The 19,693-nt window shown below is 36.3% G+C and overlaps 1 protein-coding gene across 1 annotated transcript; it reads left to right on the forward strand.

Annotated features, from left to right (window-relative positions):
* Positions 1–454: 454 nt before the first annotated feature.
* Positions 455–15,817, forward strand: mcoln1a (mucolipin TRP cation channel 1a). The gene is made up of 15 exons (XM_046837662.1): positions 455–863; positions 6,101–6,342; positions 6,542–6,709; positions 8,156–8,312; positions 8,636–8,717; positions 8,838–8,934; positions 9,816–9,915; positions 10,352–10,458; positions 10,544–10,693; positions 11,865–11,966; positions 12,494–12,616; positions 12,920–13,036; positions 13,992–14,081; positions 14,217–14,347; positions 14,749–15,817. The coding sequence occupies exons 1-15, from the start codon at positions 821–823 to the stop codon at positions 14,783–14,785; spliced, it is 1,746 nt and encodes a 581-aa protein (XP_046693618.1). The 5' UTR covers positions 455–820; the 3' UTR covers positions 14,786–15,817.
* Positions 15,818–19,693: the final 3,876 nt, after the last annotated feature.

Raw genomic sequence — 19,693 nt, forward strand, 5'->3', positions numbered from 1 at the left:
TTCTTGACTTAATACATCATCCACCATCTTGTTTGTTTTGAGACAAATGGCTTACATTTAAAAAAGCAATCATTTATTAGTTTTTACGTTTAACAAAAACAGTGCATTGAAATGATATGCATTTGCATTGCACAACGTTGAGCGGGGAGTTTTTGAAAGGCGCACATATGAGTGTGATGGCCGGATGTCCAAATACTTTTGCCGAACAGCATTTCTTTAGTTTTATTTGCCCATTTGGATTAAAAAACAATCTATTCTGTCTTTATAAAATCTCCCTTCTTCATTGGGCACGCTTTAATATGCAGTCATAGGCCTAATTCAAAAGCATGCCGAAAGTAGCGTGGTGTGACGTCACCTGGCGACGTCTAGCCGCCCTGTGAGAACTCACTGACTACTTTCCCCTAAAAAAAACGAGAGTTATGTGAAGACTCAGCTCACAAGGAGAATACGATTTAAACATGGCATGTGTTGAAACGCTTTGAGTCTGTGTGATAAAATCCGACCCATGCAAGCAGAAGTCACCTGAAGAGCGAAAGGAAAAAAAAAGGAGCAGGGCGTCACGCGGTGCGGGTCACATGACCGGTGTATGTGCGTGTGGACGCGCGAGCGCGCTCTCTGAGCCGAGAGCCACGGCGCGCGATACAGCACGGATATACGCGCGCGCACACCGAGAAACAACGGCAACTCTATTTGCATTAATATTAATAATAGGATTGTATTAATATTATTGTTATTATTTGCCTGTTTGCTTTTCCGTTGTTTTAATGAATCTGGACCCGGGCTTGCTTTTTATGACGGATATTTCGCACGCGCTGACAACATGGCCGTGGTTGAACACAATATCGTCGTGCGCGACTCTACCGGTAAGTCAACTATATATATTTATATCTAAATATTTATATACACAGAGCCTTGAGACTAAAGTTTGGTTTGTGCAAATGCCTGAAGTTTGCATTTAGGTTGTATTGCACATAAACACCACTGTATAACTAGTTACTGTTACTGCTGTTTTGGTTTACAAACAAACTGGAGCAGTAGGTATGTTTTTTAGCCAAATTCATACTCTGTAGCTGACATTTTAAACAAACAATTACAATGCGAACAAGTTGTTGATTTAAATACTTGCTTTGGCACTGAAAACTTCGGATAAATTGATTTTAGAGAAGGAAATAATCATGGATGTGGAACTGAGATTTTACCAGTAGCAACACTTTTCACATCACATTCTACAATGTACTACTATAGATAGATAGATAGATAGATAGATAGATAGATAGATAGATAGATAGATACACAGACAGATCTTTACTGTCATTGCATATTACAGGTACACAGCAAATGCAGTTCAGCATCCATCAAAAGTGTGAATAGTAACATTGTGTAAACTGACAATATAAATATATGTACAACAATTAAATATAAAGGCTTGGGATGGTGTTAAAATGTGCAAAAGTTATATTATTTAAAATGTAAAGGTTTGCTATAATCACTACAATATATTTATAGTTTCTTATTGTGAAATCATACTGTATCTGCCCTTCAGTTCATTCTCAGCTTATTTCTTCTCTTACCCTGTATAAGGAAATGCATGGTGAACACACTAATTGTAACTGGAAAAGGTTTGAAGAGAAAATAAAGAACCCTGTATAATGTTTCCAGAGATGACATATCAGCACAAGGGCATTTATCAAACATGTGCAAAAGATATAGTTACTTATATTTCCTTATGAACATGACTGAAAGGTGATGACAGCCACCTTTTAACACTTGAGCATTAGAGATCAGTTCAGGCTCTGGGTGACGTGATTGTTTTCTGTGTTCTGCACTGGTGCTTTGTGTTACAAGATTTAATACGATGAGAAATCTGCACTTCCCTGAGCAGATCATTAAACAAAACTGTTTCTGCCATCAGATTCTTTTTGTTTTGGAAACAAGATTATCATTATAAAAACCAGAACAGAGAGGGATATTAAAATAAAAATAATATCAAAAATAATCTGCTAAATTATTTGCAAAAGCTGTAGTTTTATAAAGTAATAAAAAAAAAAAAAAAGTCATCGAACTAGGATACTACATTTACATCTATTTAATAGACTTTGATGATCCTTGCCATAAATATGAATTTGACATGATTGAATGCTTGAAAGCTTAAATGTTTTATAGGTTGACATTGAAGTTTATTCAATTAAATAAATAAACACTAAAAAGCAATGTGCATTTATCAGGTTCGGTTGTTGCAGTACTGTTAGATTCAGACTTGTATAAACTACAGACATTCCTAAATCATGCTGGATTATAATACTGTATTTTTTTCTGTTAATACTTGGATTATAGTTTCTTACCAAATAAAACTAATCTAGCTCAAATAAGGCTCATATGACACATTTTTTAAGAAATACTGAAAGAGATTGTGTATTGAAAAGTAGAGTTTGTTAACAAATTGCCCTAAATACCAACTGATTTAATGCCACCCAAGACTCAGAGGAATTTGTATGTTTTCGGAGCATTTCTCAATTCCACACCAGATGTAAAATCCTGGGTCAAACTCATGAGGTCAATCCGAAAGTTAAATGAGGAAAGCACTAAAATGTGCAATGCTGGACAGCTGCATCAGCAGAATTGGGAAAACTCGGCTCACCACAGTTAACCACACAGTTACGAGTACAAAGAATAAATGAGTCACGTGTGTGTGTGTGTGTGTGTGTGTGTGTGTGTGTGTGTGTGTGTGTGTGTGTGTGTGTTAAAAGGCATGTCATTTTTAAAGTTTGGTCATCGTCTGCCTGGTCTGTGTGCCGTTAATGACTCAGCAAAATGTGCTGGTCAGCATGTGTTTTTCATTTTGAGGACTACACTCACCTTTGCCATGATTCAGTTAAACTATATATATATATATATATATATATATAAAACCTCATGTAGTCTAAAAAGTTTCAATGAGTAAGAGTTCAAAGCTCTACAAGTTGCCCTGCATTTTACACAAAGCTCATCTTGTCTTTCTAAAACTTGGTACACATTATTTATTTCTTTATTTATCGTACATCCGCTAACCACCAGTACATTGTGTCGCAACTCTCACTGCTTGTTTCCTCAGTAGCATCTTGTGTCATTTTCATCGTAAGTGCTTAAGCGCTCATTTAGTTCAATTACTGCATGAGCGTGTTTTAACTTTGATCAAGACAGATATATGCTACTTAAAGCAAAGCGTCTCAGTTTCTGTTCAAATCTAATGGATCGTCGTTTATTCTTGATTAGACGTAAATCTCCTACTGATGTCTTTGTGTTATAGAATTCAGTTGCATCTCATTTATCCATATGTATTTATTGTATCAAGCTGCCCTTGTCATGCTGATGAATCCACAATATACAGAACAGCTACTGTAGCACAAAAAAGTCCTGAAAAAGTTGATCCTTGCTATGACAGAAAGGTGTCAGGAGAGCCAGTGTATCACAGCTTGTTGTATATGGAGTTGTTTAGTTGTTGACCCCTGTACACCCTCAGAAGCACCTACAATGGGCATGTAGACATCAATCAATGGACATTGTTTGAAAGCAGCTTTTTTAGAAATAAACGGATTAAAAATACTTTACATTTATGAATTAGTACAAGCCAGTGGCAAGAATGGCAAGGAAAAACTCTCTGAGATAGTATTAGGAAGAAACCTTGAAAGGAACCAGATTCAAAAGGGAACCCTTTTACATCTGTGTCCCACTGAATGTCCATTCATTACATTTCCACAATTGTTTAGGTTAACTGTTCACTGATGGAGACTCCAGTGTCAATCTGTTCATGGTGATTGTTGTCTGATGCCAATTTAGGAAACCGCTGATATAAATTACACTCCAAATCCATCTTCATCGTTCTTGAGTTGAAACCTCCACAGTAATCTCATGGATCTTTAAACTGTTCATGTGGAACCATCCTCAGCTGCAGTGAGTGGTCTCAAATTGAAAAAAAACTCCATCCAGAGGTTAAGGCATCAGGAAGAATCGGGCAGGTCCAGAAAGAAGAAAGGGACAAGATCACTGGTACCTCAGGAGCATGTTCGACTCAACAGAGATAGAAGAGAGAGAGTAGAGATATGGTTTGAAATTAAGGGCTTGACTAAGGATGGTTCAGGCGTAATGACAAATCTTTTTTTGCTGAATTTTTCCAGGCATTAGTTATACGCTGGGATAAGTGTGTAAATGTAGCAGGGGAGAATGTTGTCAAATAAATGCAGTTTCCACTCCTTGGAATTTTATTTTATAAACTCAAGAGTCCCAGTTTGACTTAAACACACCTCGTAAAATATACCTCATGATTTGCACCTCGATGATGGCTTTATCGTTCTTGTTTAAAAATGTAACACAGCAGTGTGAATTTGTTTTCAGGTGCTGTGTGTTTTCTTTGTACGTCACTCAAATTACATGTTTTGGGATAAAATAATGAGATGAACCTAATGGTCATTGTGGGTGAGGTGCTTTGTGGTGTTATTTGAGGACTGTAGTCATGTTGTAAGTCTGTCTCAGTGAAGATCCAAGTGAAGAGATGATTGGTGTCAGGACTTTGTGGTGATGACATGGTTAGCCTTTTTTTTTTTTTTCGTTCGTTCATGTTTTGGTGTTATTCCACCTAGGCTGGTGTGTGGGTATGGGTGTGTCGTGTGTCGATGTGGGAGGCCCAGTGTTGATTGATGGGCCTAGATATGACCTGTGATTGTTACACTTGTGCATCTCCCTGACAGCAGAAGCGTGGGCTGTCCTGCCGGAAGCCAACACGCCAAATCATTGCCACATGAAAAACTGGACAGATGAGATTTTTTCAAGTTCCTTACACCTGGGTAATTGACTTTATCATTTAGCATCAGACTCGCAGGCTCGACTGCTGCCTGTATACACCCGTATGTTCTCTGATTATTAAGAATTTAAAATTGTTCAGATGTCTGGAGGATGAGATACCACTCTGTACTCCTGTCACAGATGGCTTTCTGATTAGCTAAAACACTGACATGGTTTGACAGGCAGTTTAAAGTTTCTCGTTAATGCTAATCCTCTGTCATGCCACTAAATGTTTAACTGATATGCTGAAAGATTTTACATTGTGAACATGAACCTAATAAAAGCTTCACTTCAACAATCATCACGCTGGCTCACAATACAAGAAAAATTTGTGCAAATATTCTCCTGTATTCTCTTTTCTGTACTCTCTATGCTCACTTGGTTTTAAGCTTTGACCCCTTATTGTTTCCTCTTTCACTTCCCTGTTTCATTATCGGGGCTGCTATGAACAGTGGCTGTGAATTACTACATCTTCAGTAAACAGTGCTTGGTTGTGCTTCCTCTGTTACTTGGATTTGTTGCTGTTTGAAGTAATTATTTCACCTTCATCTAAAGTGTCACTTCTCAAGTGTTTACTCCACTTACCGTGATTTTTTTTTTTTTTGTATCCTTATAGTCACCACAGTAGATTTTCTATTTAATAAAATTTGTTGTCAGTTGCAGTGTCTTTGTTTCTTTTAAAGGAATTGAACTATTGGGAAAGAACTGTGCATAATCCTGATAAAGTATTTGTGTTCAGTCATTAGCTAGTTAAGAAAATAATATACCATTAATTAAATAAATAAATATATATTTAATGGTATATTATTTTAATTTAAATTTTCTCCTCCCTGAGCTCAAGTTGCCTGGAGGTTTAGATTGTTGAGAGATCTGTTAAAGGCTTGTGCATCACCCGGTGTTCAGATTGCAGTCTCTCGACAGATGGAACAGCTATAAGATATAATTCTGTGAAGTGGAATGACTTGTATAGAATTTTTGATCTGGTTTGCACAGAAACAGAGCTTATCCTTCACTACTTCTGGAAAAAAACATCCTTATACGTGCATGCTACTTGTCTGCAAGTCACGGTTGTAGAGGCAGTTCCATTGAGCTCTCTTGCATAATGCAAACCAGTTGCAACCATCTTTCACTCATAGAAATATTGACATTTTCACATCGTTTAATCAAGCCATCTCTGAAATCTTACAATGCAGGAGCTGTCCATCACACAAGTAGTTGCAGGAGATTAGATTGTACCTCACCTGATTCTTATCTTGTTTGTTTTTTTGTTTTCTTTTTGCAGAAAGGGATCGACTGCTGTCGCCGTTGACTTGCTACGGTTCCCATGACCGCTGCATTGACCATGGCATTCCCAAGTTGTACCCATCATCAGCAGCCTGGGTGACCAGGGACCAGGAAGAGGAAGAGCTGAGGAGGAAGTTAAAATACTTCTTCATGAGCCCATGTGATAAGTACCATGCCAAGGGCAGGAAACCATTTAAACTGGTACTACAGATGTTAAAGATCATCATAGTGACAGCACAGGTGAGCGACTAAGGGCATTTACATACAGAACAACTTACAACTAATACCATTCAGAGTGCTTTTATACCTTATTCAGAATAACTATGTCCTGCAGCTTTCAGTCCTTTAGTTGAACATCTGCTGCACCAGTTTGTATCTCAGATAAATGTGTCTTTTTTTATATAGCATGAATAACTGCTTTCCTTTTCTCTCTCTCCAGCTTGTGCTATTTGGTTTGAGTAACCAGATGGTGGTAAACTTTAAAGAAGAAAACACAGCGTCCTTTAAACATCTTTTCCTGAAAGACTACGCCGATGGTGCAGACGACATGCTGGCAGTGTACACGCAGAACGACGTCTATGATCACATCTATTATGCAATAGAACAGGTAAAGGCTACTGACAAACATACCTTATGCAGGAAATGTGATTTGTGTATTAGTAAGGAATTAGTATCACAAAATTGTCAGCAATGGAAAGGTGTGATGTGGCCTGACTTAAAGTTTTCAAAGATTTAAAGTAATCTTAATTCATGCCCAGAAACAATTGCAGCTTCTCTAGTTTTTAATTTAATTCATATATATTTGTTTATATCATGTATTACTGTTTACAGTTACATTTTTTGTTTTGGATCATCTGCAGCACAAACTAATCCTGCTGTGATTTTAATTTTGTCTTTGGTTCTTTGTTCACTTCTCTCTTTTTCTCTCGCTTTCGTTACACCGTACCACAACTTTTAAAGGATTCTTTCTTTTTAAATGTGAAAAATAACTTACTTGTTTACTTACTAATACGTAGATGCATACGTATTTACAGAACATGGCTCGATTTGACACTGGATTTTTTTTTCTCTTCTTCTATGTTACTGGGTTTGAGAGTTACTGAAAGTTAAATTGTTTGAATATGTAAAATACAGTGAGACCGGATGTATCTGAAGACACTGTTTAAACTAAACTGAAGTGTTTAATCACTTACTTAATCCATTTCTTCAAGATTGTGGATAGCATCAGTATTAAAACCAGGTGCCTGGCCTCGACGCAATGGAGAAAATATGACGTTATAGTACCGATGGTTCGCTTTTTGAACAGCAAATATTACAAATACTTTTGCACGGCTTTTTTTACAAACATGCCTTTGAAGTGCAAAAAAATTTAAATAAAACCAGATGTTCTTTTCCTTATCTGAAGATGCAGCTCTACCTCTGCCATGTTGATCTGTATTCTATGTCACTCTCGGGACACGCCTCGGTCCTGTAGTGTTGCGATACGCCATATTCACGTAACAGCTGTGATGCTGAAAGGGCACGCTTGAGAAGTAATGAGAAATCAATCTACATATACTCACAAATTATATTATTATATTATAAATAAAAAAATTAAGCGCATCCACTAATAATTCTGTATAAAAAATAAATTTACCACCGCAAATATGTTAAAAAAAGATGCATTGCAATACAAATGCCAACTTTTTGAAATCGATACATCACATCGTTAACTTTTTAAGCCATTGCGAATCAGTGACTCTTACCATCCCTCGTAGACATATGTTTTTACCAGCAATCACAGTTCAAATATAGTCTTCCTGTAACTCTGACTTTTATACATCGCGGTTGCTTTATAATGGGAACTACATGATTGAGTCTTTCTCTCTCAGAGTCAGGGAAAGTAAACAAAATATGATTGCATTGCATAATTTAAGTTATTACAAGCCACAAAAGGAAAATGAATAACAGTTTGGCTGTTCTCGTTCAGTCTGGTGTGTTTTGTGGTTTGATTCATGCTTCCTTCTTGTTCCTTTTACATTCTCTCTAATCTTTCATTTCTCCCTCTCTCCAGTACCTGCGCTTGTCGGACACCACCGTGGGACGCTACGCTTATGTCTTTGGAGTGGGCTTTAATGGCAGCGCTCTGTCTCTCTGCCAGCAGTATTATAAAAAAGGCAGCATTGACCCAGCTAATGACACCTTTAATATCGACCCACATGTTGTGACAGGTATCAAGTCAAACCAAAACTAATCCTTTTTTTTTTTCCATCTTTGAAAAGCTAATCTGTTTTATTTTCTTTCCCCATTCCAAATTTTGGTTCAATATTTGTTTAGTTAATGTCAACATTAATCTTGATTAGATTAAGCAGCACAGCAGATAAACCTTCCTCTTTTACATCTTGGTTCTTATTCTGATCTAATACATTAGACATTGGGAATTCTAATTGAAACTCCAGTTTGGTTCAGGATTAGTCTGTGGCTAATGGATTTGAATGTTTCGCTTTTTTTTTTGTGTCTCGCTCATTCTCAGTGTTTCTTTCTCTCTCGGTAGCTTGCGTAGGCGTCACCCCACTCGACGTACCTGATGGCGTATTGAAAAATGACTACAAAAACTTTACTCTCAAATTTCACAAGTAAGATTAACAAGTAACACAACATAAAAAAAATCGCATGTTTCATTACGTTGGCTATTAACGGATTTTTTTCATTTTCTTCATCTTTTTTTTCTTCTTTCCAAATCCGGTCTTTTTCAGGCTGATCAACGTTACAATACAGTTCCAGCTAAAGGCTATAAATCTTCAGACCATCATAAACAACGAGATTCCTGACTGTTACACTTTTGTAATCACGGTTAGCCCTTTTATCTGCTCAGTGCTTACTGTTTTTTCCCACCGCTTATGTTTAAATCCATAGAACAGGAAATGATACGAAAAGAAACCAAAAACAATTTGTTCATCATGTTCACACGGCCTTATAGGCGCTGAGTCTATTTCCATCTGTTGCAGAATCTTAACTGAAATCTATTTCGCTATTGACATTTTCCTGTCATTTTCCAAAATAATTAGTTTGATTTGATGCCTGGTGATAAGGGAAAACTCCACCTTGAAGCACAATCAATTGTTTACATTGATTGATGTGTTTAGATTTTCTGCTGCTAATTTGTTGATTGATTTTGTGTTATTTCTCTGACACGTATGTGGCTGTTCGGCATCTATAATGGTGTTAAATGGGAGATAGAACAACAGTCAGGTTTTGCTGTCAGCTCATTAAAACTTACGAGCAACTGCTCGTTTCCTCATTCACCATTTTCAGCATCGTATTAATGAGAAATCTATCGTAGACTTAATGGAGACATTGGTGCAAACATTGGGCTCAAAATCCCATCAGCTTGAGAAGTTAGCGGACTGCTAGATGGCAAACATGATAGTGTTGATGGGGCGTTTAGTATGAAAGGTGAAGCTTTGGAACCTGATCTGTTTGAGTCTACAGATGAGGAGGTAAGAGAACAAGTACCAATAGTTGAATGGCATGGCGGATAATGTAGGAACACATTATTTATAGTCAGAATAGACCGATATGTTGATAAAACCCCATAATCTTGTCTGAGATGCCAGTGAAGGTCTCACATTAATTATAACCCTTCATATGCAAGTCATATATATTTTCACTTGGAATTCTAAGTAAAGTAAATATATAATATAATTGTGTTGTTTTTTTTTTTGTTTTTTTAGATCGTCCTGGACAATAAGGCTCACAGTGGCAAGGTGAAGATCAGCCTGGATAATCAGGTCTCCATCAAGGAGTGTAGAGACCCCAGTGTGTCTGGCCATGGTGAGACTTGTTGTCACTTTATAGACACTGATTTAGATTTATTGTGAGACTTTAACCAGAATGTAGTCTTATTTACTGTATTATGTTTATGATTAATCTCTTTAATTAAATGTCAGTAATTATTACTATGCAATTTTAAAATTGTACGATTCATGCTTATTGATAATTTGCATATTTATGTAATATTCCATGCAGCCTGAACTTGTATTTGGAACCATTTTATCCAGGTAACTAAGGATAAAATAAAACAAACTAGAAGCGAATAAATAAGTAATAAAAACCTTGCATTGTGTGTGTTTACCTTTTCCATTTCCCCTTTTTAAAGTTGATTAGTAATGGTTTTGCTGGTTGTTCTGCTTCTTAAAACATGTGCATGTGCTTCTTTTTTCCACAAGACTGACAGATTTGTGTTTTCTGATCCTCCCTTCGTGTCTAGCGGAAAACTACACCCGGGTGGCCTTCGATGTCTTTGTGCTGTTGATTTGTGTCTGCTCTCTGGTGCTCTGCGGGCGCTCTATTTTCAGAGGAGTCCTCCTTCAGCATGTAGGAAATACATATACATTCATGAGGAAATAATAAACAATATGCTTTTGAATTTGCAGCTTATACAAATACTGTCTTTCTTCAGGAGTTTGTACAGTACTTTAAAATCAAACTGGAACGTACGGTGTCTTGGGGGGACAGGATGGAGTTCATCAATGGCTGGTTTATTCTGCTGATCATAAGTGACCTGTTCACCATCACCGGCTCCATCATAAAGATCGGAATTGAGTTCAAGGTACTTCAGCGAGAGCAAGAAAGAAATGAGATGTTCTTTAACATTATAGAGGTCAATCACATAAAACTATGTTAAAATATATCAATTAATTGAATGTATAAGAATGATATGATAAAAATTGTCTTTTACATGACGTTCAACAAAACATAGTTCGAGCATTCTGGTTCATGGCAGTTTATTCAAACTTGTGAATGTGTAAGTGTTACTTCCAGTATGTGGTTTGTGTTAAATTTGTAAATATTTGCCCCCTTAATTACAAAGAACGTTCCTACTGGTGCTACCAAGTGTCATGCTACATCATTAGAAGGGTAGGGGGGATGGGATTAAACACAGTGAGAAAAGGGTGAAAGATTTCTGTCTTAGCTCAAGCTTTTGTATTAGACTAATTGTATTAATGACATTATAGGATTCATTACAAAGGTTTATTGTATGTATTATACAGTACTATATATTAGAGGTCAAACGATATGGGTATTTCTCTGATCTATGATGCTGTTTTGTTTTTTTCGCCAATTGTTTCCCCCTTAATTTCATAAAATGAATTCATAAGATGTGATACAGAAAATTGCTTAAATTAAACATTCATTAAAAAAACAACACAAGCCTCTCCAGTCAGTGCACTTGCAGGTTTTATTCCCAGTGCCAACTTGTAGCTTAAACTACAATACAGTTCAAAAACGTTACTCTCATTCTCTCTCCAAATGCATCATATTTAACCAATGAAATATTTAAGGCTAGATTAAGAACGAATGATGATTTTGGCCGATTCTGTATGTCGAATCAGCAGCGGAGCTCGTCGGCGAATAATAGAAATCCGATTTTTTCTTCCGATTCATTCAGATGCCACCTGCTGGTATGAGAGAGTTATGTCTCATGCAACTGCAGAAAAATTGGCCCAATTAATCAGCCGTCCAACCTCTACTTTATATAATTGTACTATGGTTGTGGCTTCTTGTAAGAATTAACTACAGGCCATTATTTTGTTTAACATTTTTAACAAAAACCTTTGAGACAACAGAGAATACAGGAAAGAATTAGGTAGTGTTGAAACTCATTAAATTGTTTTAATTGATCTTAATAAATAGAAAGAAATTCATTCTGCAGACTTTATTCATTATGGCTGATGGGTTACAGAACCAACACTAATGTCTCTTCTCCCCACTCCTATTAGGACATGGCATCCTATGACGTGTGCGGGATTTTGTTGGGAACGTCAACGCTGCTGGTGTGGGTGGGGGTGATTCGTTATTTCAGCTTCTTTCAGAAGTACAATGTAAGTACACATTCTCAACCTCTTTGCTTCCTAATTTATTTATTCATTGGATATTTCCTTTCTAATGAATGCTGCAAATACCCCTTTTTTTTAATAAAATAAAATTATATAAATTTATATAAAAAAATTATGTATTTTGGGGGAAGGACCAGCTGAACATCTCTTCAAGATCTGTAAATATGAAATTAATTATATTTTAAATGAAATATAAAACAGTTAAATAACATAAATATTCCTATCTTTGTGAAGGCCTTTGGTTTAGGTGAAGATATTAAACCAATGTTCGTAGACAATCATGATGTTTTTGTTTTGAAACACATTTTTGCAGTCTGGACATGTCATCAGCAGATATCTAGATATTAATCCTAGATAGAAAAAATCTGGAGCGCATACATTTTTTACATTCTTAACAAACTGAAACACAAAAAGCTGTATACTTCTTTTCAGGGTTATTCAATTTAACTTTTTAAAAAAAATTTTGGACATAATGTTTACTAGATAAAGTGTGAAAATGTTATGTATTTCAGATTCTGATTGTGACATTGCGTGCAGCGTTCCCCAACGTGATCCGTTTCAGCTGCTGTGTGGCTGTGATCTATCTGGGCTACTGCTTCTGTGGCTGGATTGTTTTAGGCCCATACCACGTCAAGGTAATGCATAAAGCTACTAGTTATAGTGAGCTGGTTGTGATGGACAGAGACTGAGCAAAGCTTGCAAACTTTAAATGATATTTACCTGTTACCATTTATGTGTGTTTGTTGGGAACAGATTCCATTATGGTCATTACAATAACTAGACCTGTTTTTATTGTTATTTATTAAAGCAGTGTGGTGTATTTTTTTTGGTATGACATGCTTTGTCTTTATAGATTCTGTAATAACCATAAGAGTCTGTAGGCCTTGACTTGTTATTGCTATATCTAGTGTGTTCGTTTTTTCCCTTATTTTTCCCAGTTCCGCTCCATGTCCATGGTATCAGAGTGCCTGTTCTCTCTGATAAATGGAGATGACATGTTTGTTACCTTCAGTGGCATGCAGGAGAGCAGCCTACTGGTGTGGATCTTCAGCCAGGTGTGTTATAAAATGCTGCTTACACACACAAAACAACAAGCATACAACTGCCTCCACAAGGGCTTGTATGCGTTTTTAATTTCAGTTTGCTTTGCACTGCTTACGTCAGCTAGTTTCAACATGACTCATAGCTGCTATTTTGTTGTCTGGTTTGGTTACCAGTGTCTGCTGATACTTCCTAGCAATGTGGCTGTGCCTTAATTTAAAACGGAGCATTACAGTGGCTTTACAAACATTAAATTGTATCTGATTTCCAAATAAATGCCTTTGTTTTGTTCAGCATAGTTTGGAAGTGTGTTTTTTATTTTTTAAGTTTTAAAAGATTTTATTTCGGACTTTGCGATACAGTTCATCCCAGAGCAGTTCAAGTGGATTTAGATGCAGTGACTGGGCAGGACATTCAATGATTAATTTTCACTCCAGCTGACTGTTTTCTTTCCAAATAACGCATACGGAGGATGGACTTATGCTTCAGGTCATTGCCTTGTTGTATGGTGATGTTGGTTCCCATTAGCCGCAGTCCAGATGGAATTGCATGGTGTTGAAGTATGGAACATGGTAGCCATGCTGCTTTCACCCAGAATTAGTCTTCAAACTTCTTTTCTGCTCCAAAACAACCCCAAACCCAATTAAGCTTCCTCCTCCATGGGTTACAGACAAAAATGTCACATTTGGACTCATCTGTCCACAGTACTTTCTTCTACTCATTCATGTTACAATTCTTGTGCGTTTTGCCTTTGACCTAGTTTGTTGCATAGAAACAAAGGGAGCATACACGTGTCTCAAAAACTACTGGTGGTGGTGTAGGTTTTTTGTCACCGAGCACGAAATTGTACATATTTCCTACTGATAACACTTTGGTGCATTTAATGCGTGATGCAATAAATACATAATTTTATATCGAATTCATTGTCAAACTGTCTCACATGTTTCAAAATGTCTTTTTTTCCTGCAGTTGTACCTGTACACATTTATCTCCTTGTTCATCTATATGGTGCTCTCGCTCTTCATCGCCCTTATCACCGGAGCCTACGAGACCATCAAGGTAAGCTGGAAGGATAAAAAAAAAAGGGAGGGTGTTTTTATATACAATGTTGTCTAATTTTGTCCATGTTACAGTCTTCAGCTTTGAGTTGTGTAATTTTTTTTATTTTTTTTATTTTTTTATTTTTTTTAATAGCACCAAACTCAGGAGCCGCTTCACATCACTGATTTGCATGCGTTTATCGCCGAGTGCAAAGACACGCCCAGCTCAGGAAAGTTCCGGGGAATAGAGACATCGCCGTGCTCCTTCTTCTGCTGCTGTGACAGGTCCGCAAGGTTTACACACACAGTTAGCAAGAGTTAGCATCTGTTCCTGTGACATTTTGACTGTGCTAACAGCAGGGGCTACTTGCTATAATTAGCTTTCTTAATGCTCTCCTGAATGTCAGTCTTTCCATGCAATGAATGCATGACTAGTTTGTACATTTCAAATATGGAAATTAACTCCGCCCCACACAGCAAAGCATAAGATAGTGAGAGAGAAATAGTGACAACATACAATGTGTTGTTTGTTGAAAAAAAAAATTGGTAATGCCAATAAGATAATAACTATCTTATAAATTTGACTTTTTAATTATGGATTATTAGTTAGACTCATTCATAATTTGATAATGATCAGATAATAAAAGATAGTAATTTCTGTGTTTAAAATCATGCTTCCTTTACAGGACCACCACCTATGAAGATGTTCTGCTGGTGAACTAGTCATTCAACTACAGCTCTTATGCCCCCTGCTGGTGACATTGTGATGCTGCATCCATTGCAAGATTAGAAACCGGATTAATACAGCTGCACCCGATCCACATTTTACCTCCACACACTCATCACACGCTGCAGGAGAGAGGATTTTCCTCCTGGATGTGATGGTGAAAAAATATAAGAATTTTTAAAGCTCAGAAAAAAAAGAGAACTGGGTGATTGGAAAAAAGCACCAAAAAAAACCTGGTGGTGCAGTGCGCAAGCTTTATTTAGAAAAAGAGTAAGTTAGGAGGTCAGTGTTTTATGTGTTGTATTGAGCATGATTTTATTGTGCTGTTAACTTGGCAGACGTTTCATATATTCCGTGCCAATGTCTTTGCATTGTTTTAAACTGTATCATTTTGACTAAAAAAAGAACTGCCGTTGCACCATACTTCACTTTCACTACCCCAGACATCTCATCTCAGCACTAATCACTTCCTCGTTGTTCCTTTTTTAAGATTTTAGGATATGAGATCTAGCTGTTGTTAAAAACATTGAGCTGTTTTCTAATATTTTAACTTCTCTATACATTCCAGCAGTAGCCAGTAAAATCAAACATATGGTTTGGACCACCAGCATTCAACCAATCAGGGATTAAGGATACATCTCTACTGGCCTAGTCATGTCTCCTTTCCATTGTGAAAGCTCCCTCTTTTGCTCCAATGTTCATGCATTTTTGCCGAGTCATGTGCTTTGGAGTTAACAATAAGGGGGTCGTAATTGGATTTTGTGTTTCGGTTATCTCCTGCCAAATTTGCCTTGTGAGGGTCCTAAACTAGTTGTTTTTGTGCAATCCAAAAAAATAATTGTGGCTAAAATCTGAGACCAATCTTTGGCCCTGTTAGTAAAGAAATGGTTTAGAGCATTAGTACAATGTGCAAATTTGGGAATAAAAATCAATTTTGTTCAAACATCTTCGAGAAGCTAAACAGGATGTTCACTCGCTCTGAAGCTGTAGTCGTTATATCCTGGATGAAATAAAAGGGCTTCGTCTTCTCTCCTGTGAATGTGATGTAAATAAACTCAGCAGGGTGCAGCGTCGCTTCTTTAAGATCCAGAACAATAGGACTCACTAAATGTGTGTGACAGCATGTGACCTAGATAATATACAGTAAATGCATATGCTCTGTTCTGGATTTTGGAGCTATGGGTTCGTACGGGGACCGAGTTCGAGTTTAATTATTCTTACCGAAGGTCTAATCAAGTAATACATGTAGTCAAGTGGGCACTGTTGCAGTGATGCAGTATGCAAACTGAGTTATTTTCTTGTCTCAGTCTTCAATGTTTTAAGTCTGACACAATCATAATGTATAGAATTGTAATTTATTCCTGTATATGTGTATTGTAATTAGTTTCTGTGTATATAATACGTTTTAAATGCACCAACAGTAAAGAGGACATGTTTAATGGAGTAGAAACGCACAACTTTTTAATTTTTTTTTAAAGCTTGATTTCCCTTGGAAGGTGATCCAGTTCCAGTCTCTTTTAGTGCAATGACTGACTACTGACTACTCATTACAGTAGAAAGTGTGATACTGACCGGAGATCAGGGTACAGCGGCTGGGAAGGAGGCTTTGGTATTAACATGTGTTCAAATCAAATGTCTACTTGAAGTAACTGTGGTTTCTGTGTAATGACTTATAACTGAGTTATATAATATATATCTATATATTCATATATTCCATTTCATCATATCTCCATCATTTATGCTTGGTGAATAGATTAACAAGCATTTAATGTCTGTGGCTTTTTATTTATTTTTTTTTTTTTTAGACTAATATATTCGTTAATAGATTTTTTTTGTTGCTATTTGTTGATTTAATTTACAGGACCTATTGAGAACATCTTTAAATCTGTTATGTTTGTGTTTATATAAATATTTTCTGCAGTTTGATGGCAGTGACTTATTAAGGATTTTGCTTTATCCTTATGAAACATACAAACATTTCCAAGTCTTATTTTGTTGGTTCTTTCGTTTGCTTTGTTTGTTTTTAAACCAGATTGCTAACTGTATGAGGACACTGGATTTAAATCGTGTCTTAAAGCAGTTCTACTTTTCACTAAGTATTTTTTGATTTAAAAAAAAAAAAAAACTACTTTTTTTCCCCCTTTTTCTGTAAAGATCTTTCCAGGAAAATAAGAGTAGTTTTTTGTTGTTGTTGTTGTTGTTGATGATAAACCAAAAGGATGGAGTTTTTATAGAGTTTTTTTCCATTACCTCCATGCTTTATCGAAACAAACTCTGACACCCTCTGGAATTAAATTGAGCTGCATGTGCCAAGGTGACCTTTTTTTTAAATATGGAAAATTACAGCTAAAACAGATACTGTGGAAAAATGAGTCATGAGCAATGAGTTTATGATGCAGGTCTGAATATAAATTCCACAGCTCCCTTCAGAACTGAATTTATTTATAAGACATATAGTCTGTATTTCTGAACTTTCTTCCATAACACTGACTTCATTAAGTTTGGTTGTAGGTTGTGATTTCTAGTAATGTAACACATTTTTTAAATCTTGGATCTGGGTCACTTTAAGAACCACTTAATTACATAGGGGAAAAGTTCAGAAGTCTTTTGGCTTCATCAGTGTGTTAATGGTCAGGTCTGTCATTGTGGTGTGGATAATAGCATGCAAATGGAAAACTTTGCCATGGGAAAAAGGAGGGTTGAATCAATATTTAAATAGATGTCATGTTAATTGTTATATAAGACTAGCGATCTCAAACCGAACTGCAGGTTTCAATAGAGGAAGTAACAAATACATATTTTTTGTGTATTTTATGTAAGTTTTTCTTAGTAGGTTCTCTGGTCCTGTTTGTCGTTTTATAAAGTAATTTGATTTCTAACATGTGAAAGACTGTTTGACATTTAATAATATATTCTTCAAACTAAAACTATTTTACAACTTTTTGCATTTTTGTATATTTTGGATATATAATCATTTTCTTAATGCTGTCTCAACACTGATCAGTTGCAATACATTCACCAGCCACTTGAACAGGAAACACCTGTGTACTAAAACAGGAGTATACCTTCTCATTCATGTCGTTATCCAATCAGATTTTGTCATACAATCAAATTTTGGTAGCAATTTAAAAGCAAGAAATTGCAATTCATATGGATTCAGACGTCAAAAGCTGTAGTTATTGTGCAGGTAAGAGTCAATATGACTTCAAATTACTTAATTAGAAAGTATTGAAGAGTATAAAGAAATATTGAGGAATGTTAAGCATACAAATCTCAATTCTAGCATCGGAGAAATGAGCTATCATCATGCAAACTACACCAACACTGCCAAGCTTGATTAAAACTCAAAGATTAAATTTTTGTGGCCAGTTATAGCATTAAGCATGTGTTTTATAGACAGATGCTAAAGCCATTCTGATATAAACCACGTCCTGCTGCTCAAATATCAAATAGGCAGCAAAAAAAATGGTTTTGCCATCATTCAACTATGAATATGAAGGTTTTTCTGTTCAAAGCGACTACATCTAAATTCACTTGGAACTCTTAGTTAGTAGATTAGTCTGGATGTCTGATCTTCAGTGGTCACTTTAGCATGGTCATGATTCCATCATGGCTCAGGAAACACTGGTTATGAGATGGAAATACATCCTGTATGTACACACATTCACAACCGCATTTACACCTTGAAGCAATAACAATCATGTTTTCGAAAAGTGGGAGGACAACCACTAGGGGCAGCAACACTATATTTTGCCAAATTTGCTGTCAAAGTAAAAATAGTAATTAAAATTTTTTTTTTTTTTTTTTTAAAGTTTGCAATCTTAGTCTGCAAATTGCTCATCAATATACACAAGTTTTTATACTGACTTATCCTGACTTGTTTTTCTTTTGTGATATGAGCAAAAAGTATACTTATCGTATGTAATGTTCATATAAATCCATCATTAAATCCTTGTTGTAATTTGTACGTTTTCAAATGCAATCCATGATTTTAGACACGTGGTATCATCAAGTTGTGTACCACAGTTGCACACTTGCATGACACCTGATTTGTTTGTACGTATAACTTTTGCTTGATATTCGGTCAGAATACTAACAATAAATGTGCTACATATAACACATTAAGCCTAGATGAATAGAATGGCAGCTGCTTCTTCATACCACCTGTGTGTGAACTCCAGCTTCCCTGTATCTGAGGAGCAGATATATGCAGGAGAAGTCTAAAAGGCTTATCAAATGCTACATTAGACTGCAATTCTTGATTCCTGTTAGGAATACGCCCCACTAATAGATATTGACTTGCACTTTAATGCATTAAGGTGTAAGAAATGGCCTGGACGATTCTTCAGAATCCATCTCCAACAGCGATAGTGAAAAATAAAAAGAATTAACTTGCATGTGTTCTTTAGGAACGTGTAACATGAGCAGTCCTTAAGTAGGGTTCATGTACGCTTCTGCACATTACACACAGAGACATGGACATATGGCCAGAAAATATAATAAGGGCTGATTTTCTGTTATTGTTCATAGCAACATTCTTCCATGGTGTCTTTCAGACATTTACCTAGGATCTTTTGTTTGTTACATTTATTTGCATGATTGATTACCTTTTGTGGATTCCTATAACCTGCTGCTTGCTTTAATGATGTGCTTCATGATCACTGATCATCTGATATGTAATGCTTCAGCTCAGCTGCCATGACTTGCAGTTTGTTTGGAGGCCTTGTTCCTTGAATGCTTGAATCCATGGCCCATCCTTTTCCTCCATTCTGAACAAAAGGTTCATGGTAAACCTTGCATTCATTCGATATGTCCCTCTGTAATAGTGACAGCTGCAAGCTTGAGGAACAAAAGACAGCTCTGTGCTCATGATCTAAACGCCTAAACAGCTCTAGTTTGGGTGA

Source organism: Silurus meridionalis, chromosome 24 (genome assembly GCF_014805685.1).
Source record: "Silurus meridionalis isolate SWU-2019-XX chromosome 24, ASM1480568v1, whole genome shotgun sequence".
Lineage (NCBI taxonomy): Eukaryota > Metazoa > Chordata > Actinopteri > Siluriformes > Siluridae > Silurus > Silurus meridionalis.

Coding starts and splice junctions, on each gene's coding strand:
- mcoln1a (XM_046837662.1), top strand. CDS start 821: ATGGCCGTGGTTGAACACAATATCGTCGTGCGCGACTCTACCG. Junction 9,916..10,351: donor CCCCAGTGTGTCTGGCCATG/GTGAGACTTGTT, acceptor CTTCGTGTCTAG/CGGAAAACTACACCCGGGTG. Junction 12,617..12,919: donor TAGGCCCATACCACGTCAAG/GTAATGCATAAA, acceptor TATTTTTCCCAG/TTCCGCTCCATGTCCATGGT.